General features: G+C 50.1%; 1 protein-coding gene across 2 annotated transcripts in view; it reads right to left on the bottom strand.

Annotated features, from left to right (window-relative positions):
- Positions 1-416: 416 nt before the first annotated feature.
- Positions 417-23,694, bottom strand: part of ELFN2 (extracellular leucine rich repeat and fibronectin type III domain containing 2) — a 60,365-nt gene continuing 37,087 nt past the window's right edge. Inside the window, exons 3-4 of one of the 2 annotated variants that reach the window (XM_068942741.1) lie at positions 21,320-21,448; positions 417-9,373 (exon numbers count right to left, since the gene is read on the bottom strand). In XM_068942741.1, the coding sequence (XP_068798842.1) occupies positions 6,304-8,709 (2,406 nt within the window). In that variant the 5' untranslated portion in view covers positions 8,710-9,373; positions 21,320-21,448 and the 3' untranslated portion in view covers positions 417-6,303. The remainder of the gene's footprint in view (positions 9,374-21,319; positions 21,449-23,694) is intronic. The other variant, XM_068942730.1, reaches the window with a different exon arrangement.

Below are 23,694 nucleotides of genomic sequence, written 5' to 3'. Positions count from 1 at the left end.
AGACGATTCTGGAGCTTGGGCAGAGGATGCCTCTCACCACAGTTGAGGGTTTGTTGTGTAGATGATGGGAGAGCAAGCATTGCCTATGCCCAGGTGACAGTATATGCATGCCCAGGATGGAACATAAACCGAGTGCCAAGTGGTACAGCAGGGGACTGGCACCATTATAAAGCTGAGGACCTAGCAGAATGAGGATATGTCCAAACAGGGCTCACAACGAGGCAATATCCAAGGATGGAGAAGCAGGAAGCTCCCAGTGTGTTCAGGCGGAGCTTAGGAGAATCCAGAATCTTTCACCATTCCCTGGCATAGATGTGTCTCCCCAGCTTTTAAAGTTTCTCCCCTGTCCCCTTCTTCCCCATCCCACATCACTTCCTTCCCAATGCAAGGCTGGGACAAATGGACTCAGAAGCAGGTTTTCATATTTTTGTTTGTTGTTTTTTGGGTTTTTTGGTTTTTTTTAAATAAGAAATTTATTGCAAATATAGAAATTGATTTTCTCCATACAGGAATCTCCGAGTAGAGGAAAAACGATTTCGTGCCATTCAGTTTTAAAACAAGAAAAGAAAAAAAAAAAGAAAGAAAGAGAACAGAAAATTGTAAAAGAAAAAAGAAGAAAGAAAAGAACATAACTCCAACTCAAATTTGTCCATACACAACCAAGGGGGTCACAAGGTTGTTACGGAAAGGGGAACACCAAAGAGGCCACAAGGAGCCAATCCCAGCAGCTGCCTCCAAGGCCTTTCATTACATTCAAGGGGAAAACCCCTGGCTCTTTGTCCTGTAGCTGCCCACCCCTTCCCAACCCCTCGCCCCAGGTGCTGTGCTTGTGGATGGACCAGCAGTACCAGCCCTGGCGGATCTTTGCCTGACTCAGCCAGCCTCTTCCTCTTCCCTGGGAAGTGGGAGAGCAGGCTGCGGGAGCAGGCCTTGAAAGAGCAAGGCCTCACAGTGGTGGTGGTAGTATCAGGGAGGCAAAGGCCAAGCCAAATGCGCTAGGATAGGGCAGAGAGAGAGGGTCAGGAAGGAGGAAAAGGAGGGGAAGGGGTAATTTACCTCCCAGAGGGGCAAGAAGTAAGGGAGGTGTTCACCCAGTGGGAGAAGGGGAAGTTGGGCAGAGATCACCCTCTCTCCATCTAGGGAAAGAGGGTGATGCAGACAGGATGGGTTGGGGCTGCCCTGCAGAGAGCTACCCTGCTGGGGGTGAATAGGGAGAGGTATGGAGAAAGCTCCTCATAGCGCAAAGTAGAGGAGGCAAAGGAGACACAGACCAAGAGAGCCCCTCACAGTACAAGGCCAAAGCAGCTGGAGTCATAGGGTATAAGAGTGCGTGGGAAAAACCCCAAAACACCTGCCTTATTGAGGGCAGGGAGTGGGCAGCTGAGGTGGGTCAGGCCCCTCCAGCCCTACAAAACCCCACAGCCCAGTGGAGGGTAGCACTCCATGTCCACCCCATACCAGGCCATCCCAAAGATGCTTCCTCTTGCTCAGATGGTGCGACAGCAGCAGGCTGGCTTCAGCAAGAGGATGTGGCTCCATGAGGGTCTTCTTGAGGGCAGCTTGCGTTGAAGGAGGTGGTGGTGGAAGGGAAGTTCTCCAGGCTCTTGGAGGCCATGTGTGCTTCCAGATGCAGCTGAGCTTTCCAGTCAGCAACATGCATGGCAAACGTGCTTTCGGGGCCCTTGCTCCAGCTCCTGCCTGTGTGGCAGTTGCCCACCCTGTAGCGTTACACTCTGCCCTACAGAGAGGGGCCACAGCTCTTCTTGAAGTCTATCCAGCTTTCTCTTCAGGCACTGCTGACCTACTCCCCACCTGCTCTCAGAGAACCTCCATCCCTCCAGTCAACCCTTTCTCTCCCTTTTCTCTTTCTACTTGTATCACCCCAGCACTCTTTGTGCAGCTACCTCTTACCCCTGCTCCTTCCAATCTGTTCCTCATCTCCCTCCATCTTTTTCTTCCTTATCCCTGCTCCCATTCCTCTGTCCCTTTAGGGACCCTCCTCTTCCCTGCTGTGTCAGCCCCACTTCTCCCTTTCACGGCTCATGTTACCCCTTCCCTCTTGTGTCTCCTCCTCCTTTCCCCAAGCTAGCCTGGTAGAACCTCCTCCAGGCAGGGAGGCTGATTAGCATTGCAAACACATAGAGACCTCCTCAGACTGACATAAATCTTCATTTGTTAGTCATGAATATTTCACACCTGCCTCAGGAGGGATTTATTCAGCATGGAAGAGTGGGGAACTGAAGAGGGGAACATAGCACTGCAGCATAAGATGAGGCAGCACCTGCAGGGAAGCGAAAAGACTCTGCCCCATGGCAACAGCAATACTAGGGCCTCATGTTTACTCCACTGAGCACAAGAGTCCAGCCCAGGCTCCTCCTGAGCCTGTTCCTTGGGGGAGAGGACAGGTCGACACCCACCTTCATTCTTCACCTCCCTCTCTTTCTTGTGAAGTAAAGTAAATTGTTTTCCCTGCCAAGATTCACCAACCCAGAAACAAAATGTGAAGGGAGCCGGTCCTAGTTCTGACCCATGGATCCACTTTGCTCTGGAGGAAGGCAGGATTGAAGGGCCCTCACCAAAGCTAAGCCACAGAGAGCTTAGAAGCCTCATACAGTCTCTCCACACTCTTCCCCAGCATAGAGGCCTTACAGGTTCCCTCACACCCTGCCCTCCGCAAGGTCCACCCACAGGGGAAGAGCGGTAGGACAGACCTAATCCAGAGCCCCCTGTAATCAGTGGAGGGGGTTTCTAGTGATGGCAACAGGCTCCAAATCAAGCTTTCACTATATCAGAGGTTTCTCTGCAGCTGAGGCACTCCTTGTTTCTCCAAGAACAGCCTTGCTTGTAGACTCACTCCCGTTTCTAAATAATTAGGAGGAACGACGACCACTAGAAAGAGCAGGTCTTTGATGTACAACACATTCCCCTTCACACATGCAACCCTGAAAAATAGTTAAAAGAGGACGTTTGGAGCCAGAGAACGGGGACACCTGAAAGGGGAAGGGTTGCTTCTTACGGGGCTGATTCAGCTGGGTTCTCTTTAGAGTGTGTTCCCTCCAAAACTGATGGGAGTCTCTCATAAAAATCACATCAGGGATGAGGAAAGGAAGCAGGGAAAACAAGGACAAGGGCAAGAGAGACTTTAGGGAAAGGGGATAACTTCCAACAAACTGGCACATACACAACAGGTGTTTGCTGAGAAAAATACAGTAAAATCATCATGCAAATAGAACGCTAAATCTGCTTGCCTCCAACAGGGCTGGCATCACTTCGCGAGCCCTTGTCCCTGGGGAGGGAGCAGGACAGGGAAGAGAGGAGGAAGGAAGGTGGGACACTTTATTCCCCTCCTTTGCCTTCTTCCTCCCACAGAACAGTCCATCTTGTGCAAACTTCACCCACTGATTTGAGGTGGGGGGCTACAGTGGGAACAGAAATGGCTTGTCCCCCCTACCCAGCCTTATCCCCACCACAGGCAAAAGAAGGGCCTGACAACAGATATATCCTTGACCTTTCTTTTCTGCCTTGTTGGGGTGAAGGGAGGAAGGAGCAGAAACCATTACAGGTTAAGGCTCCCACCCCAAGCTATAGAATGAGTGGAATTGATTACGGGACCACACAGCAGAGGGGAAGTGCAGGGGGGAAAAGGGGGAGAGGAACAGGACTTCCTCCCCCCATGCTTGTTATCTTCCTTTTCCTGTCCAATTCTGCCCCTCAGCCATTTGCCTTTCCTGCTTGGATGGTTGTCATGCTGGAAGACCACTGGGCTTGCTCCGTGTGGTAACTGGACAGGTCTCTGCTGTGTCTAAGCATTTGTCACAGCATTTTCCTATCTTGACTTGCTGCAATATCCCAACATGAAGGCACCCTGGCAGCAGTCATGCAACTTCTCTTCATCCCCCTGCACATACATGTGTGCAAACACTCCCATTCTCCTAGGCTGCACCAGCTCTTACAGGGTGGAGTCAATCCATGAATACCTCTGGCCTCAACTCAAGGCAACACAATGTTTGACTGGAGGAAAGCAGGCTGATAGTAAAGGGGACTGAGATATGGTACTCCAGGAATGCCTTAGGATTGTTACCATCAGCATCCCTACGACGAAGGAAGCCTAAGGATCTTCGCAAGTTTAGACCCTGGGGATTTTCCCTCTGGTTTTCCCACAATAGGCTGTGCCTACTGCAGCTCCCTTCTTACAGAAGATGAAGCCATGCCATCTGTAGCGTAGAAACCAGCTCTCACAGCTGGCAATGCTGCTATCTGACAGATGATGGCCGACTTCCCTGCAGGCAGCACATAAATCCCTCCCAGAAGCTCCTACACCTTCATCCCTCTCCTAGGGCCTCCAAACACCCTGGAGCTTCAGAGTAGCTTCTCATAAAGGAAATAGCCCAATGGGAGAGGCCAGCGCAACACAGGCCCTCTTCCTCAGCCTAATAGGGACAAAAAATTGTCAAAGATGATTGGGGTGTGCGGCTTATGGAGGGGAGGGCCACTGTGCTGCAGTTAAGATCCACTCAGCAGGCAGCTACCCCTGCCAGACAAGCAAACTTTGGGGGAGAAGGTGCCAAGATTGTGCTTTTCTGGGATGTTCAGAAATAGGACAAAGTGGAAAAGGCAGCAGGCTTATTCCTAACTCTGCAGTAGGTTTCCTATCCCAGGGACAGAGGTCAGGGCTAGCAAGGGAAACTGGGTTTTTGCCAGGACATTAAAAAAAATCCCAAAGAAGAGTCTGTGGCACCTGAGTGCAAGGAGATGGAGGACTGAGGAGGCAAAAAGTTGTTCTGACTCTCCTGGGGGCTTCTAAGTATCTAGGGGAACAGTGCCATCCAGGGGGTGTCATCCTCCTCTATCCCAGCACTCCCAGTATAGCTGCACACACAAAGGGGGCTTTTCCTGGAGCCATCCCTCTTGGGCTTCTCCAAGACCCCTTTTCATGTGCCTTTCATTTTCTGTGCTTCCACCTTCACCCTAGGCTATCCCTTATCCATGCCAGGGTATCTCATTCAAGGGAAAGCCATTTAGTGGCTTTTTTAATCAACTTTGTGAGTGAAGAAACAGGAATTCTACTTTTCATATCCTCTTGCTCTGTCCCTTCCAGGCAAGCAAGAAGGATGGGAGATGCTCTCCCCTTCCCCCATGGCGGGGAGGGGGTCAGTTGGAGTGGGCTACAGAAGATCACATCCAGATCCCTTCCTCATACGAAGGGATGCATAAATAGGGAGCACAAAACCTACTGCACAAGGACAGGCTAAACATGAGTGTGCATGGGGAGGAACAGACCCCTGATCTGTGACATCCATGGGGAGACAGGGACAGGTGAGGAACCCTTCACACTTCGGAGGTATCGGACCTTCCTGCCTCCTCCTCTACCTCCTCCTGTTGAGGACCTGATTTGCCCTGCCAAAGAGCACAGTCATACCCCTGCCATTCTCCCTCACTGGCAGATGACTGGCTCTAGGCAGGCCTGAGGAATGCCCACCACTCCAGACTCTCTGGGCATTCATCAGTAATAACATGGTGGGAGAAGGGGACAGAGCAGCAAGGACATAAAAACTGTTGCGAGGCAGATCTTTCCTCCCTCTGCCCTTCATACCTCCCCTGGGTGGAGGTTCATAAAGTATTTGGATAGAAAGCACAAGCCTAGGGAGCCCTAACAGAGAGAAGTAGAGAAGAGGAAAAGGAGATGGAGTGAGAGAACTTTCTCCAGCAAATCCCACCTATCTTAGAAGGGGATGGGAGGGTGAGAAAAGTCTCCACTGCCACAGGAAAGAGGGGAAAAAGTAGTGTGATGGAAGATCTGGAAAAGGAGGTCTATGAGGTGGGCAGAGAAGTTCCTACTAATTCAAGGTCCTCCCCTCCCACCCAAAAGAAAAATCAGCCCTCAAGTAGCAACAGGAACAGAAAGAGCAATATAGTTCACAGCCGAGTTTCATGCTCAGTGAGTGTCCTTCCCTGCCTTTCCACTGCCACTGCTGCCACCCCCTCCCGGGCCAGTCCCATCCCTCCACACTCCAGTGCTGTTACCACAGTATCAGAGCAGGCTGCTCTTTGCAACCATCTGCAGGCATTAACAATGGTCCCCGTAACACAGTAGAAACAATTCAGTATGTGTGTGTGTGAGTGTGTCTCTGTGTGTATGTGAGTTTTCTGTTGCTGTAAACTTTAAGAAATGATTTTGTCAGTTTTGTATTTGTCGGGAGTATTTTTTGTTGTCGGTTTATTTTTCACAGTCAAGTGGTATTTATTTTTCAGGTCATTGGGGATTTCTTGTTTTGTATTGTTTCCTTGGAAAGAGCGAGGGAGTCACAGCTTCTGCTGAGCAGAGACTCCTTTCCAATAATCCAGGATGTCATGCAGGTCCTCGTCCTTGGCAAATTGGACTTTCTTCCGCAGGGCATGCCCAGCCGCCATGTAAACCTCCTCCCTGTGGTGCTTCTTGTAAGGCCGGAATCGCTCCCAGATCTTGTGGGTGCTCTCTGATGAGTACTCTGGGCTGGAGGAGTAGCCCGAGAAGTAGTGTCTGGGGGAGAGCTGGGAGTACGTGGAGTCTCGCTTGGACCGGGAGAGCGGTTTTAGGAATGACACCCGCTGGCTCAAGGTGTCAGCGCTTTCCTCATAGTACAGGGCCGGGAAGGAGTGGCGGTGTTCGCTGCAGTGGTAAGAAGGCTTGACCTCCAAATGGTGGATGGCGCCCGGGGACACCAAGGGAAGACGATCCAAAGGGCTGTTGAGTGGGCTGCCCTTCTCAATGTATTTGGAGTCAGACTTGCTCAGTGGTGGGTGGTCAGGCACATCCAAGCTGAAGACCTTGGCGCTCTTGATAGAGCCACTAGAGGAAACACTGCAAGTCTTTCTGGCCACAGCAGCATCTGCACTCAGCTGGCGCTGCAAAGGGTGGTGGGAACTTTCTTTGTAGGGTGGGGAAAGAAAGCTGGGCCGCTCTAGCCCACCCGAGGAACTGGCAGGAATGGACTGGCACTCAAAGGCCATGTCTGAGTCAACACCAGTCCCACCACCCAGAAAGGAGGCTGTGTCCAGCTTGAGAGCATCAATGCAGTTGTTGATGATCTGGTTGACCTTGTCTACCTCCTTGGCAATAGTAGAGATCTCAGCAGCTGAGCCTTGCCCATTGTCAAGCTCCCTCAGGTCCTCATCCCGCTGGGTCCGTTCCAGCCCATCCCCACCACCAGTCCGTACTTCAATGTAGTTGCCTTTAGTAGTGACTTTAGGAGTCTCCATGCCAGATTCCATTGATTTGGATGGGGGTAACTTCTCTCCAATCATGGAAGGGATGGAGGACATCCGTGAGACAGGGATGACTGGTGGCTCACCCAGCTTCTGGGAAGGGTGGACCATGGTACTTGTATCAATATCTGATCCATAACGCATTTCCAGGATGGTCTTCTTGACATTGAGGGACTTCTGTTTCTCCTCCTGCATCCTCCTCTTCCGCAGACAATAGTACACCACCCCAAGGACAATGACCATCCCAAAGAGGCAACCCAGGGTGGTCATAATGTAGTGTGTTGTAGTGGAAGTGCTGGAGATAGGGTCCTCCCTGCCTTTGCTCCTGGTTGCAAAGGTCAGACAAGTGTGGTTGTAGCGCCGGTTGTTGCGGATAGAGGCCACACAGAAAGTGTAATCAGTGTGGGCCTTCAGCTTATTGACAGTGACATATTCCTTCTTGCTCTTCAGTGTTGCAATGTCAGAAACGTAGCTGTTGTTGTACTGGACCAGCACATACATCTTACTGTAGGGCATGGGGATGGTTACCATCAAGATAGCTGAAGTGATGGTAACATCATGGAGCTTGATGCTGGGACTAAAGGAGGAGTCCGTGGTGGAAGAGGCTGGAGGCTTGACCGAGAGGAAGTCCCCAGGACTGATGGCTGAGCCCTCATCCAGGTCTCGCTGGGAGTCAGGGGTATAAGGGGTAGGGTTGACCCTGGACAGGGAGGGGATGGTGCCGCCTCGGCACATAGACTGAAAGATGGTGATGGCATTGCGGTTGTGGTGGGGCCGAGGCACCAGGAGCGGGTAACCGGCAAACTCCCGTGGAGTCTCACACTGAAGCCGGTCATAGTTCTTGGTGACATTGTTGAAGAGCGCCAGCCAGTTAAGAAAGCTGTAGAGGCTACAGTCACAGTTGAAGGGGTTGCCAGCCAGCTCACACACCATCAAATTGCTCAAGCTGGTGAAAGTGTTCCCTTCTAGGCGGCTGAGACGGTTAGAAGACAGGTCAATGCTAATCAGGCTAGGACACTCGGAGAAGGCAGTAGGGGTGACCAGCTCAATCAGGTTGTGCTGCACGAAGAGGAATTGGAGCCGGGCCATGCCCCGCAACATGCCCTCCGTCAGGTTGGTTAGTTTGTTGTAGCCTAACTGCAAGACCTGGAGGTTTGACTGGCCCATGAAAGCCCCGTCCTCAATGTAGGAGATCTCATTCTTGGTCAGGTTCAGATCAGTCAGGTTGCCGAAGCGGTTGAGGGAGGAGTACAGCACCACTTTGAGTTTATTTTCATTCAGACGCAAGTCGTGCACTGTGCTGTTGATGTGCTGGGGGATGGTCTCATACGGGGGCTGGTTCTGGCTGCAGATGGCCAGCCACACATAACCTTTGTCCCCCTCGATTAGCCAGCAGTCGCCTTGCACAGTGCCAGGGGAAAACAAGCAGAGCAGGGCAGCTGCCCACAACCCCAGGCACATCATGGTCTGCAGTGGCTCCCTCAGCAGGCCAAAAAAAAAAACCCAAAAACCCAAAAAACCCCAAATCCCACGACCACAGAAAAAGGGAAGTAAGGGGCAGAGAGAAGAGAAAGGGGCCAGTTACTAGAGGTTTAGCAGTGGAAGGGCATGAGCACCCCGGTCCTACTGGGTGTCGTCATCATCATTTCTTCTTGCTCTCTGGGTCAAGCCAGGAGCACAGAGCAGGGGGAACACATGCAATCCACTCCCAGCGCACCAAAAATCTAGGACAAAGGAAGGGTGGGCTGGAAGGGAAGTACCTTGTGCTTCTTTTCTAAATAAAAATTCAGACCATTGACAACAGATCTTCTTTGATGCTCAGGAGAGACTCCCTCACCTTTCCCACTTTCCTCCCTCCCACCCACCCCCCACCCACACCGAAACCACCCCAAAACAAACCCACCCTCCCCCCTCAAGCCCTCCCCCCCACCCCGACACAGCGTGATTTGGAAGAACAGGGCTGCCTCTTCTGTCGCTCACACTCCCTTGGTTCCTCCTCCTCCTCCTCTTCCTTCTCTCCCGGGTTCCCTCTGAAAAGCTTCAGAACTTCAGATCAAACATGTCGAAAACAAAATACAGAGAGGGAGAGAGCACGTGTGCACGAGAGAGATCCATCTGTCACTGGAATCTGGAAAAGAAAGCACACAGCAGACAAGAAGAGGCATCAGCTGGGGGGGATCTGAGATAAGAAAATACACTGTGAGGTTTCATGAGAAGGGGGAGATGGAGAAGAGACAGCATTGTTGGGGGTGCAAGCAAGGGAGGAGTGGGACTGCCTGCTGTGCTGATAAGTCTTTGAGAAGGGAACCCTCATGACATGTAATCTCATATCAGGGGTATGCAGAAGGGTACTTGGGCACTGTTATGTAATGTAATCATAGCTGGGGACGTGGGGGAAGGTGGCTGAGCAGAGGTAGAAGGGAAATGGGAGGAAGGCTGAGAAACATACGGCTGTATTGCAATCAGCTCAAAACTCCTAGTATAAACAAGGGCAAGCCTCAAGCACAGCCAAAGCCAAGGATTTTCAGCTATCTGAAAATCATGTGCACAGACTATATGGGGCATGGAAAAATGCATACAAGCCCCCCTCTTTTTTGTTTGTTTCCTCCCTTCCTTGAAGCAAGAGGGATAAATAAGTCAAGCCACGTGTAACCACTTGCGCTCTAAAAATTGTTCCTGTCTCTCCGTGCAGGGACAAAGCTGCTGAGGCAAGCCAGCCTGGCTTGAACGCAAAGAGGGGTAGGCGGTGTGTCAAATACTAGCCTCCAGTCTCTCGCCCAGCAATCCCACAGTCCTGATCTGAGGGATATCTCCCACTCACCCCTCACCAATGAGAGGCACACAGCCTCCTCCTCCTTACTTTGCCACCTCTCCTTGGTATCTGTGAACACTGTCCCTTCCTGGGACAGGACACCTTGAAGGAATCAGGGGCAAAGTGATATTTGCCTCAATGTATCTCTGGGTCCTAGGCAAGCTCCTAGCACTCACTGGAAAGGGCAGCCTGGAGTACCCTTTCTTCTGGCTGCAGCTTCAACCCTTCTCCCACTATGCTGTGGCACAGCCTGGCAGAAGCATCCTTAGGCAATGTAAAGGAAATATTTTCATACAGCAGAGAAAAGATATGGGCACAGGGCTTTTTTTTTTTTTTTAATTTGGTGGTGGAGGCAGGAGGAAAACAATAAAAGACAGAGAAAAGGACTCTTGGTTACTGAAGAATAAACATCCTCTCTTGCCCCTTTTATTTTTAGGGGAAGCTGCTCCCTAAAGATACTGCCAAAGCTTTTGCTGTAAGAGCTGAACCGGTTTCTAGCACAGAGACACAACGGGCAGAAATAAAATGAAGGAAGATAAATGAAGGAGGAGTGAACCCTTGAGGAACAAGGCTTACGTCTGTGTAGAAATCTGAGCTGATTTGGGTCTGTGGGATTACTAGGCCAGCCGGATTAAAGGATCAGAGAGAGTGTCACAGAGAAACACTTAAACATTCAATAATCCAGAAAGGAAAGCCAAGATGGAGAAGGGGAGGGAGAGAAGAGCTTGACCAATGGAAAAGACAGAGAGAAAGCATCTGCTCCCCACCACTAGTGGGCCAAGACTGTAAAACTCATGTCATTTTTGACTGTCTTATCATGGCCTCTGGCTGCTGCCTTGTGTCCAGCTTTGCATCAGCCAGCACTGAAGCAGAAGGCAGAGGTTTTTACAGTCTATCGCATTGTTTCTCAGCCTTTTAATCCAATGAGAAATAATTTCCTGACACTAACATCCTCCTCAGGTGCATCAGAGAGGAGGCACATCTGGCTCTCCACAGGCCAGGACCCACAAACTTCTGATATTCCTCAGGACCAGTCCCCTGCCTTGTCCCACCGTTTCCAGAGGTGGCTCCATGCAGAGATACAGCCAATATCCCACACTGTCTCTGTCCTTCTATTTTCCATTTTCATGCTCTTTCACCTTGCCATGTCTCTTCCAGAGAACAAAAGAGTAGCAGGTACTAGCATGCTCTTGGCACAGTGATACCCAAAGTATGTCGACTCCAGAAGCAGCCATGGGCAGCACCTGAGCAGGCAGTGGAAAGCTTTGCCTGGATTTTTCTAGCCAGCATTATGCTTTCTGCTCTCTGAGCATTATGCTTTGACCTCTCTGTATCTCTACTCCAAATGCCCTGCACAGCATACAACTCCATGCAGGGAGGGCCAAGCCCCTTTGCTTTGACCCCTTCTGAGAGCACAGGCTGCTCCAAATGCTGTACTGAAGTCACAGTTGCCTGTTGCAGCTTGCCCACAGTTCACAGGCGACAGCTAGGAGGCCAGCACCACATTGCTCTGTGGCAGCCCCTGCTGTCACTGAGACCACTGACCCACTCAGGGAGCTGTGTTCAGGCAGCATGGGGAGGACTGGCAGGGGAGACAGCCCGGCAGGGTTGAAAGGAAAGAGGTGGCTGGATTAAGGGATGGAGGGAAGGAAATGAAGGTGCTTTTTATGCTGCTTGCTATGTGCCAAAAAAACAAATGGACTGCGGAGAGAAGACTTGCTTCCATCCATTTTGGCTCTACAACTCGCCTCAGCCACTGACCAAAGAAGGAGCCAAACATCCTCAGATTGATCAGCATGGCCTCAAGCTAGACTTGTCAGCCCCCTGGATTCCCAAGTTGCTTGTCATACAAAACCATGCAGAACCTGCTGTTGTTCCCCCAACTGCGCCGGTCTCCCAGACGTGGCACTGGTTGTCAGGACTCTGAGGGCACTATCCAGCCTTTCTGTCCTGCCTAGCTTCCCCTGTGGCCTCCTTCCACCCTGCCCAGGACCCCAGTTCAACTCAGCCTGGGGCTGTCAGTCCCTGCCCCAGCAACGGCGTAGTGATGCCAGTCCCCTCCTCCACCACAGCCCTGCCCCTGCCTGGCCCTGAACTCCACCGATCCTATTCCTGACTGCCAGGTCAACTGCCCAGCCTTGGCCTGGCTCCATCACCATGGTCCTACCTGGAATCACAGGGCTTTGTCTGACTCTGGTTACCCTCACTGGGCCTAATCCTGACCTGACTTCCTGGCTCCCTGACACTAGCATTCACAAGAAAGGGGAGCCAGGGATGGGACCAACACCATCCATTCCCTCAGCGATCCAGAGCCAAATGAACGTAAATCAGGTACCATCAGAGTCCAACAACACAAGGAAACAACAACACAGTGTCCTTACTGCTGGCCCAGAAGGTGCTGACACCAGACTTGGCATGTCCCTCCCTGGCTTCTCAGAAGACACAGCAAGACAATGCAGGGATGGAGGATGCCAGAGAGAGAAGGAGCAAGCACCTCCAGCTCCAAAGAAAGCCAAGGAAGGGGGAGGTTTGAGCTGTGGAGAGCCCGGTCTGGATGGAGTCTGTCAGTACTGGTGAGGGGAAAGGGTGGGACAAGGGAAATGCTTTGTAGGGCAGATGCAAGACCACCACCCTCACGTGCTGGGCCTGCCCAGCTATCGGCTTCCAAAACTGTTCAGTGGGTAACCCAAGGTGGCTCTTACAACTGTCCCTTGGCTCCTGGCCATTGTCACACATCAAGAGAAGCAAGGAACAGCAGTGGCATTGTGCCCATGAGTGGCTGTACCCTCCTGGGTTGGCACAGAGTCAGTCCATGAGCTCTGAACTCCGCAGGATTTTCCTCTGGATTATTCCCCACTACAGGATGGCCCAATGTAATTGGCATTTCCTTGCACCAGAATATTTGGAGAACAGAAAAAATCTGGCTGCAGAGATGGTTGTGCTTTTCTGAGGAGGAGAGAGCAGGGAAGTTTAGAGCAAAACGTCTCCAGGAGAGCGCATTCAGGAGAGCCCTGAATCAGGGTCAGGAGCAGGATGTCCTGATATCCACAGACAACCCTTTGGCTAAGGGACCAAGGTGTTACAGGTGTTGACACAGGAGTACAGGCACTAGTCAGATAGCCTGGTGTAAGGACAGGTTAAAATGCAACTACCAAAAGTATAGACAGGGAAGGTATGGGGGACAGAAACAAAAAGGAGGGTTGGAAAGACCATGACTGAGGGAGTGGGATAGGAGGCCTAGGGGGCACAATGTGAAAAGGCAGCCAGAAAAGCAACATATGGCAGCAGTTCAGGCCTGCAATCCTGACCTTGCTAGCCTTGGCCTCCTGGGGCCTGACACAGTGTAAAAGTCAGCACTTAATTCTACCATTGCTTAAATGGTGCTAAGAGCATCCCGTTAGAAATGCATGCATTAAAAACCTGCCAAACACTCTTGGCTCCTCTGGGGACAGCCCAAAACCAGGTCAAGGCTCCTGCTGCTTTCTTCATTTTTTTTACTGAAGCTGGGCATCAGTCCTCCTCCCAGCTCAGGACCCTGCCTGCTACTGGCAGGCCTCAGGGCACAAATGCCATCCCCAAGGGGGCACTGGCTCTCCTCCCCTGGCTTCAAGACCCTTCTGAGATTTCTCTAACCAATTCCCAAAAGAGGGGATCTGCCTTTTCTGGTGGTACTTGCTACTGAGAGTTGATGCCATACCTGAAGGGACAGCGCTGCCTAAAAGTCTCCATGCTTGCTAGATAGTTTCTGTAATACACACCGGTGTGTTGGCATCACTGCAACTGCTTCAGACCATTGTGCTTCCCTTGTCCTATCAGGATGACCAGAGAGGGTCCTTGCTTTTGCCCCTGGCTGCAGTGAAAAGGCACTGCTCAGGGAGAGGCTCGCAGCACAGGTGTGGCACTGCACAACAGCACCTCCTTCCTTCTCTGTCTCCCCTGCTCATATTACAGGAGACACATCAAGCCAGGCAGCAACAAATCTGTGGCCCTAGAAGTCCTACAGTGGGGCTCTGTAAAGGTCTCTCTATCTCTATCTATCTCTCAATTCTTTTTTCCATTCCACTCTTTTCACAAAACACACTAAGATCTTTGAGATCTCCATCACATCATCACATTTGTTTGAAATTGGCCCTATAGGCTCAAAATGTTTAGGGGACAGGGGAAACTGATTTAGGCAAAAAGAAAGGAAGAAAGAAAAAAGCTACAGAGGCACCTCTCCTTGCAGATAAGGCTTGAAATGGGCTCTTGCATGGAAACTCATGTGGCAAAAGGTGTTTTGATGTCACTGACTAGACAAAACCTTCCATTCTTACAGGGGCTGGACTGGTATCATTGGTCCTGCTGAACAGTGGCCACTCAATGTTAGAGGCTCAGTGACTTTTGGCAGAGTGCTACTGTATGAGATATCTTGTGGTTCAATTCTGGACTGTTTCAGTTTACCATGCACAAATCCATAGTCCTGCTGGGAGAAAATTAACCCCTCTGAAAGCTGGGTATGCCCTGCCATGATTGGCAAGGAAGCTCACAGCACCTAAACTCTAGCTGACACGGACAGGTCACTTTTGTGAGGAAGCCCACAGCGCTAAGATCTCAGTAGGACACTGCAGTGAGGAAGCCCACAAAACCATACACAGTCCCTGCTGGTTCTCGCAGGACACTCTTGCAAGGAAACTCACAGTGCTCAAATTCCAGCCAGCCCAGTGGGGCCCTGTATGGAAGAAGGATAGAGGACTGAAATACAGCCTGTAAGACTGCCCCAAGGAAATGCTGCTCAGCACTCCTGCCCTTTCTTTGCCCACCATTGGCTACAGAAAGAGCTCAGGTGTTAATATGAAGTTACCGTCTGCCGTACACAAATGCCCAGGCTCAAGAAAATGTACAGTCATTGACTCCAAACCTTTACTAGGCAAACAGCTTAAAGACTAACAGTAAAAAAATAAATACATAAAAAATCCACAATGCTGTATATAAACCCTTGCCCTCCCACTGCCCCTCCCCAACAGCGATTAGATGCCTAATTTGTTAGGCGGTAAGAAAAAATGGGAAAGCTCGGGGGAGATAAAAGAAACAGCTCAGGAGCATGAAAGAGAAGATAGAGCTTTAGAACAGTAAATCTTATTTTGGAGTGATAAATACTGGCAGAAAGGTCTTTCACATGCCATCGTTTCCCTGGCAGGCCAGAGAGATACCTTTGTTTTCCAAAGTGAAATGGTTACCTTTTACATTAATATGATTATTGAAGATTAAGGAGGATTTGCATCAAGCCTGCTCCACCCAGACAGCCCTCAGCAGCTACCCACAGGAGTGTTTGCATGGGGGTAGGCTTGTGGAACAGCCTTCTCCAAGTAGAAGAGGATGTCGAGAGATTACAGGTTCCCTAGAAATGTTATCAGCGATAAAGCCGCCTGGATCACTCTCCCTTCAGGGGAGAGGGGGGCCTGGGAAACATCACTCCCCTCAGTGTCATCCACGGAGCCCAGACAGGAGGCACTGGAAGGACTTAGAAATAATTCCTGCTGGGAATGGGGAGGGAGCCTGGGCTCTGCACGAGCGTCTGCGCAGACCTGCTGTAGTGAGTGGGACAGCCAGAATGGCTCTCTGCATGTGTGTGTGCATGTGTGTGCACGTATGTGAGTCACCAAAGGGACTGAGGTGGCAGTGGTGGCTCCTGGGGGTGCAGGGTAAATAGGTGAGGGAGTTGCCCTAGGTGATCGGGTTGACGTGCAGGCTGGGCATCCATGTGTGAGTCGCTACGAAACACAGCGAGTGCTGACCCTGTGCAAGAGGGATCTGCCATAGGGAACGGAGCAGAGTGTTGATTTTGTGTGCTTGTATGTGTGCATGTGTGCTTGCATGAAGCATTTACTGTAGAGAAAGGGGTGGGAGTGTTAGCTGCATGTGAAGTGCTGTAGGGAATGGGGTGGGAGCGCTGGCTGTGTGTGGGTGGGTGTGGATGACGGGAGAGGACCACAGCTGTGTGAGTGCACGTAGAGGAGAAGTGGTGTAGGGAAGGTGGTAGGAGCGCTGCCTCTGCCTGTGTGCCCCTATGCGAATCACTGTGGGGAGCAGGGGGTGAGGGCTGGCTCTGTGCATGTGCGTGCGGGAGGGAGGCGCTGCACAGGGCAGAGAAGGACCTCTGCCCTCTATGAGCCTGGAAGGGAAAGGGAAGGGAGCGCAGGCGTGTGCGTCTGTGTGAGCTGCTGCAGGCAACAGGGCAGGTGTGCTGGCCCTGGGCGCATCGGAGGGAGCTGCTGCGGGGAGCATGGGCTCTGTTTCTGCAGGGGGCAGTGGGAATGGCAATGTGTCCTGCAGGAGGCCAGGGGAAATTTGTGGGCTGTACAGGTCACTGTGAAGACCCCCCCACTCCTGCAGGGTCATGCTAACTCTTCTGTTGCCCTGTGCTGGCCTTGCTGGCCTATTTCATACAACAGCAGCTCCTGGCTTTCACTGGCTGACTGTGGACAGCAGGTCCACAAACAATTTTGGAGATACCCTCACTCAAACCAAGCATCTCCCCAGTACTTCTGGATGCTAAATATGTGCCCAGTGCCCTGGTGCCAGTTTGGAGTGCCCCAAACAAGCTACCCTGCAGGTGGGGTGGGGAAAGGGCACAAAAGGGATAAGTCCTTGTGTTATACAGCTCCTTACTGTGTCTTGCTGGAGGGATTTGGATCCTAAGGAAACAAATAGGTCCTGGGCTAGCTCAGGGCAGCAATTACTTCACAAGGTACACTGGCCACCAGCCTACCTGTGGAGAATACTTCTATGTCCACGGACTCTTATGAGGCAGAGGCGTCAGCACTCCAGCATCCTTCAGCGTGCTCTCAGTTTCCAGCCAGCCTTCCCCTAGGCCAGTAACTGAGAGAGATTCCCTCACCAGTAGTGAGACCTCTCTCCAAGTAGGACAAGCAGCCATCCCAGTGCAAGTTCAGCAAGAAAACTCCAGAGACCAAGGCACCTCTCCAGTGAGATGAAGTGGTTGCCCTTACGTGGCATTCCCGACCAAGGCATCCCTGACCTGGGCAAGTCATGTGTTGTCACCCAAAGTCATTAGTCTAGATGATGTCAAAAGATAGGAGAGACTTTGTGCTTGGGTTTCCAGCAATGGAGAGTCAACTGGGAGCAGAAGAAAGCAGTTACAGGTAGTGGTTCAAAAAAAGGCAGATGCAGTCCTGATCTGCTGGGGGGCAGAAGGAGAGGAGAGGAGTGCGGGGAACATGGGGAAGTTGTTTCAGATGACCCAGGAGTGAAATGCTTGGCAGCAGGCGCTAATGGGGACGCTTCAGTCCCTCAAAGCTCTTCCACTGGTCAATGCATACCTGAATTCAGCAAGAGAGAGTAGCAATGCCACACAGGACAGGACTTTGTGCTTCCACATGGCTGCTGCCACCTTCCTTCCATCCCCCACCCTGGGCAAAGGCACAGCTCAGCAAGGGACCCTCCCCCCGGCCAGCTCTCCCACCTACACTTCAAGCTAATATCTGACATGCATTTTGACACAGCCCTGCCTCCCCTCTCTTTTCCCCAGTACCTTGCCTTGTTTAGAGCCTGTTTTTTTCTTCCATTGCCAAAACACAATGACTGTTATAATTAACAGATTATCTCAGTGCGACAGCTGCAGTCCTTTGAAAATTAGGTTGAATAACAGGATCCTGCCGTATGGTAATTTCTTTTCATCTCTCAAATATTTTCTCTCTCTCACTCTCGTTTCTACCTCATTTCTTTTTTTTTCCTTTCTTTCTTCTCCCTCTCCCCCTCCTACCCTTCACCAGCTCCCTGGCTGCCAAAGTGATTTCTTTGGGGTGAGACAGGCTGAAGGGCTCTCTCTGCCTTCATCAGCTGTTTTCATTCTTTCCCTTTTACTATCACCCTTCCACAGAGAGGTAGCGTTTGCAAGCAGAAGTGCAAACATGGCAGGAAAAAATTGTGAGCTGCTTTGGCCCACCAGAGGCCACTATGAGAGGCCCCCTCTAACGCCCCACTGGCTCAGGAAGGCAGTCCATGGAATTGCACCGGCATGGGAGAAACAGGGATGTGGTGATGTGAACCACTGTCGGCAGCTTTCCAATGGCGAGCTGAGTGCACGGTGTGGCTGAGTGTTTTATACTGAGCTAGCCAGGGTGTTCTACCCACCCACCTACCCATCCGCCTTCTTGCTGACTCAGTATCTGCCCCTGACTCACCACTTGCTCACTGAATGGGGACTGGCAGTACTTATACAGCATCTTTTCCCTCTCGCTAAGGCACTAGCTCTGCCACTTACCACCCCCTCTCCCCATTATCCACCTACATCTGTCTCTCTCATCTCAGCTCAATCAACCCAAGCCAGCCAAAAAAGCAGCTTGCTAGAAATTTGGGGTTTCAAAACCAAAATAAGAATGGGTGCCGCTCCCAGCTGGACCCAGACCAAAGGCTCTTTCAATCTCCTCCTCCAGGACTGGGGATCCCCTGGCCCCGGCTACAAACTGCACTGATGCATTCACGGAAGTCGCTGCGCATCTCAGGCTCTGCTTAGGCAGACATGCTAGCAGATAGCATTTCAGGCTGCTGGGATTACCAGCCAGACATCTGGAACAGGTCTGTTGAGATGGTGGCCTGGATAAGGCAACTGAAAGGTTTCATGTTAAACAAGTTTTGGACTCAATAAATCTGCAACTTTGTCAGTGAATGTACCAGGAGCATTAGTCAATTATTTTCTGTGCCTGGCTTGTCTTGATCCTGCACCGCTCGTTAAAACCAAGTCCATAATCTAGATAACACCAGTTGTTAAACACTGCTTTTTCCCTGTGAAAAAACAGCTGTGTGCACAGGGCAGTATTCCTCCACACAGCTCATCCCAGCCCCAGCCCTGATCGAACCCACCACTGCGGAGGCTAGCCCCAGCTGACTGCTAGGCCTCCTCCTGTATCCTCAGCGCAGTCTCTCAGCCATTTCCTCTCCTCCCATGAAGTTCCACACCATTTATTCCCTTAATCCCAACTCAGTAGAACAGAAACACTTTGTCACCATTATTCTGCCAAAAGCCAAATGGAGTCTTTTAACAAACACTCATGCGTTCCATTGTATTTTAGCAGTCTCCAGTAATGCTCCTCCTGGTCTCCCATGATCTCTCTCTTTTTATCCTTTTGCCACTCTTACCCTGTATTCTCCCTTTGCTTTCACTCCAGACCCTGTGTTAGCTTATGGCACTTGGAGCACATCTCCTCATTCATTCACCGTCATTTATCCCAGTGCTGCCTTTATTTATTAATTTTCCTTTTCTTTAGTAGCTTCCCTCCTTTTCTTTAGCAGCATCCCTCCTCTTAGTGCTTTATACAGTCCTACTTACTTATCCAATAATAGTATTTTCCCAATGAGTGACTCATATACCCCCTTGCTGACATTTAGAATTCTCCTTGTTCTTTGAAACACATTTATTCATTCCCTCTGTCTAGAATTATATATGTCTACTCATGGTGCTGCATTTCCTACAGCAGCAATGCAACAAAGAGACGATCTATGCAAAAGGAATCAATATTAAAATAACCCAACAAAATAACTGTCTCTGCTGGTAGCCTGTCATCCTCCGTTTTAGTTATGTAGGGCAAAGCTAAATCAAGCTATGAAGCAATCAAAAATAGGGGACAGCTTGACTAAAAAAAGACCCCAGTATATAACCCCCTTTCCTTTGCTTTCACTCAGTCCAGATTTCAGTCTTTTTTTCCCACTTATTAACTGCTCTGTTTCTTCTCGTGTTGCTAGTAGCAGGGATGTGGTACTGCATGGAGGCTGCAATTTGTACTGAGCCTCTGGTTTGCTAGGTGCTGTAAAAATGCTCACCGAGAGAAAAAATTTGCTCAAGACTTTTTCCAAGCTGAAGGGACAGAAAAAAAGGAATATCACCCTAACTAATAGAGGTGCACTCACCCAGGGATTCTGCTCCCCAGGCCCAGGGAGTGAACCCATACCCCTCTACATCTCTCTCCAGAGACTTCTCCAAATGGCTGTAGTATGCAATTAATATGGCAGTCCTCATTCTTTACAATAGCCATTATTCCTTCTCCCCCACTGTGTTCTTTGCTTCTCTTCCAGTCCTTAGTCACCCTTGCATATGCCATATTTTATTTATTCCTTACTACTCCTCTTGATCTGCATAGGCCATACCCTAAGATTTGTAGTCACCCTGACTCATTTCCTACCCAGGAAGAGCAATGATTTAAATCGGTGGGGAAGCCTGTGATGTCAATCTGGATAGGGAGTGACAATGCATGGGGAAACCCGCATGATTATTCCTTATTGCCTTTTCACTCATTCAGGTCTCTGTTTAGTAACAGTCTTAAGCATGCACCCAACTGTAAACCTATGCACAGTCCCATTCAGCTTTGCAATTGCTTTCTTGTGCAACATCTGTGTTGATGGTTCCCACATCTTCCAAACACAACAGATTCTCCTTCTGTGCCTCCTCTTCCTAGCCTCTTTGTTACCCACCCACCAACATCCTTTCTCTTGCTTTGAGAAATTTAGACTCTTCCTTTTTTTCCCTTTGCTTGCTTGGATTTTGCGTGTGTGTGTGTGTGTGTGCTGCCCAGGGACTCCAGTTTGTAATTTCACCTCCCTTTTCCCAAGATCACTACATTGAATAAAATAGTGACTGCCCCCTCTGCTCTCCACTATTCTCAAATACCAAAAAAGCCATTGAGGAGAAAAGCCATTGGCCAGGGCCACTCTCTGTGATACTGAAACAGAGCTGGCAATAATATTTACAGGCTACTTTTTCTGAAAGCTCCAGGGTTGGCTTGTGGCCAGAAATGATAATATCCACCCCCTCTTTTTTTTCTTTTTTTTTTAATGATGTCTTCTTATGACTCAGTCTGGTCCATAAGTCAAAATGAGATTTTTTTAACCATTCTCCCTTTAAGCAATGAGAACAGGAGCCTAAGAACAGAATGCTGTAGCATCACGGACAGGACAAGTTACGTCATGGATAATGCAACTTAGGGTGTCCTTGGTGACTTAAAAAGAAGCAGAACAAAAGGCACATGCCCTCCTTCCAGAGAAATGAGTTTTGGCAGAGCTAAACTGGCAATTGCTTGGGTTTGTTAAACTTAGTTTTATCTGTAAGCAAAGCAAGAAACATGCGGGAAGCAGAGAGACCATGACCTCAGGGACTCATGACTTCCTGGGCTCAGCAAGGAGCTACCATGCCCTTTATTATCCACAGTTGTACAGCTGCTGCAGAGTGGAACTGTGGTGTACCGACCCAGTCTGCCCACACACTCTTACCTCTGTCTCTGGCTATACGGTCTGCAGCAACAAACAGCCATTCAGATGGTTGATAAACGAGCAGTTCAGTGGTGACCACTTAATTTGCTTCTTCCCTTCTTTGTCTGCTGGTGGTAGGGAAAAATGCACCTATGGAAATTGGCAGTGTTGTGTATAGCATTGCCAGGCTGGAGTTATACTGACTGCTACAGTAAAAACAGGAGAAAGGGGGAGCTGGTGGGGGGGGGGGAGGAGAAAGGCAGAGAAATGAGACAGTATTGCATCCAAGGCTAGATATTATGATGATGGGGACATTAAGGACATGATAGATAGGCAGGAAAGGAAGGCAAACAGACAGAGGCAGACACAGAGAAAGAGACAGAGATGAAGGAGGGAGGGAAAAGGAAGAGGGAGAGCCAGAATTAATTTAGGAGGAATATACTGAAAACATAATCTTCTCAATGGAAAAAAAAAAAGGAGAGAATTAAACAAACAGTGACAGGAAACTGGGAAAGAATAACTTTTTTTTTATGAGCTTGTTAACATTTGTGAAGTTAAGTAACCCTAAATTTATGCCATTAATTTGCATGTATTATGGTTTTTTTTTCTCTGCTGCCAGTTTATAGTCTCTGTGAAATCTTTAAAAAGTGGCTTTTTTCCTTCTTTTCCCTTCACTTGTGTTAATTAAAGCTTGTGATATATGTATATTTTTACACTGCTGCTATGCTCTAGCATTTAATCATCAACTGGCCCCTCTGCATTTTCTATGGGCTGCTCCTGTCTCTTCTCCTCCCCTCCACAGCAAGGTGAGGAGACCTACAGGTCCACCCATCCACACCATTCCATAAGCATGCCTAGAGGTAGGCTGGGCTCCTACCAACCATCTCTCTGAGAAACAAGGCAGCTGTCACAGCAGAGAGACCTGAGGAGGATCTTTAGCCACTGAAGAGTTAACAGCTTCCATCCACTGGGGAGACAGCATTGCCATGCTGAAGCACACTGTATTTACACATTAGCAATCACTGAGGAGCCTTAAAATCAGATTCTCGGGGGAAATCCAGCCAAAGAACACACTGAGATTCCTAATGAAGGTAGTCATGGCCAAAGCTGGGGGAGGTGTAAGCGATGGATGCAGTATAATTGCCTGCTGGCAAAACAGGGGGAGGCAGGACATTCTCCAGGGCTTCTATAGTACCTAGAAATCTCCAGAACTAGGATGTACATAGAAAGAGCTGCTGTAGAAAATGCAAGCCTAGCTTTTCCCCTCCTTCCAGGGGACTGCCCCACATCGCAGGGACAACAGTCCTTCATCTCCTCCCAAGGACTCTTCCTTCTGGGCAGACAGATCTCTCTCCTAAGCACATAGATGACTTTGGAAGTGCCCAAGGCCAGCATAAAGTGTAGCTGGTGGAGGCCTTTGGCAGCTGTCCCAGAGAGCATATTTCTGAGCTCAGCTGGACAGGAGTCTTGGTCCTGGCCTAAATGTGCTTTGATTGCTTTGCTCCTCTCTAAGGCTCTGTATCTCCCAGCTGTAAGCAGAGTTTGCTGAAGCAAGAAGCAGGTTGCTAAGCCTGGTTTGGATGCTGTCTGCTCTCCAGTGGAGATGACGGGCCTCGTGTTGTTAACAGCCAAGTGAGCTGAGACTATGAACACTGGACATTGATTCAGACCTAAACACCCGCCACGGGAGACACAGAAGCCAGGGCAGGGAATATGGTGACTCCCGGTGACAGCAAAGATGGTGTTCCCTTCCTCCCTTGCGACCTCCTCGGGGCTGCAGCAGACATATGACAGGACTCTGGAGGGTCTCTGCTGAATTGTATTTGGGAAAGAGAGTTAGGGGAGGCCAGGCAGGCTTTCTATACTGTCACTATTATTTTGCCATACGGGGGTGTTGAGCGCCAGAGAGGATATTTTGATCTACTCCCTGGCTTACCATTGCCATGGCAACAAGAGAAATACAGGCCAAACCAGGCTGCATCTGTAATGTGGTGGTAATAGGGAGTTTGGGTTCCCGTGTGTGTGTTTGTTTGTTTGGCTGTTTGCAAGAGCCACATGGTAAAAGAGCACTGTCGTGATGAAAAGGGAGCGGGGCCTGAATTGTACCCAGATAAATATACCCTCCCCTCCTGCAACACCAAAACAGTCATGCGTGCGCTCACATTTACAGCACTCAGCCTGAGGAACGCTAGCACATACTCATGCAGTTTCTGCCTACCACACAGATACACCTCTGGGGTTGGGAGTCACATGGCCACTCTCCCACAAACCTGGACTACTCCTTATTTCGTAGGTACAAAGCCCCTGCGTACCACATACTTTGTAGCAGGGCTCTGAAGCACAGCTGAGAGGCTGGAGTCCACAGCTAGTGTCAACAAGAGGCTCTCCTCTGCCAT

Source organism: Struthio camelus, chromosome 1 (genome assembly GCF_040807025.1).
Source record: "Struthio camelus isolate bStrCam1 chromosome 1, bStrCam1.hap1, whole genome shotgun sequence".
Taxonomy (NCBI): domain Eukaryota; kingdom Metazoa; phylum Chordata; class Aves; order Struthioniformes; family Struthionidae; genus Struthio; species Struthio camelus.
This window is presented reverse-complemented; position numbering and strand designations above follow the sequence as displayed.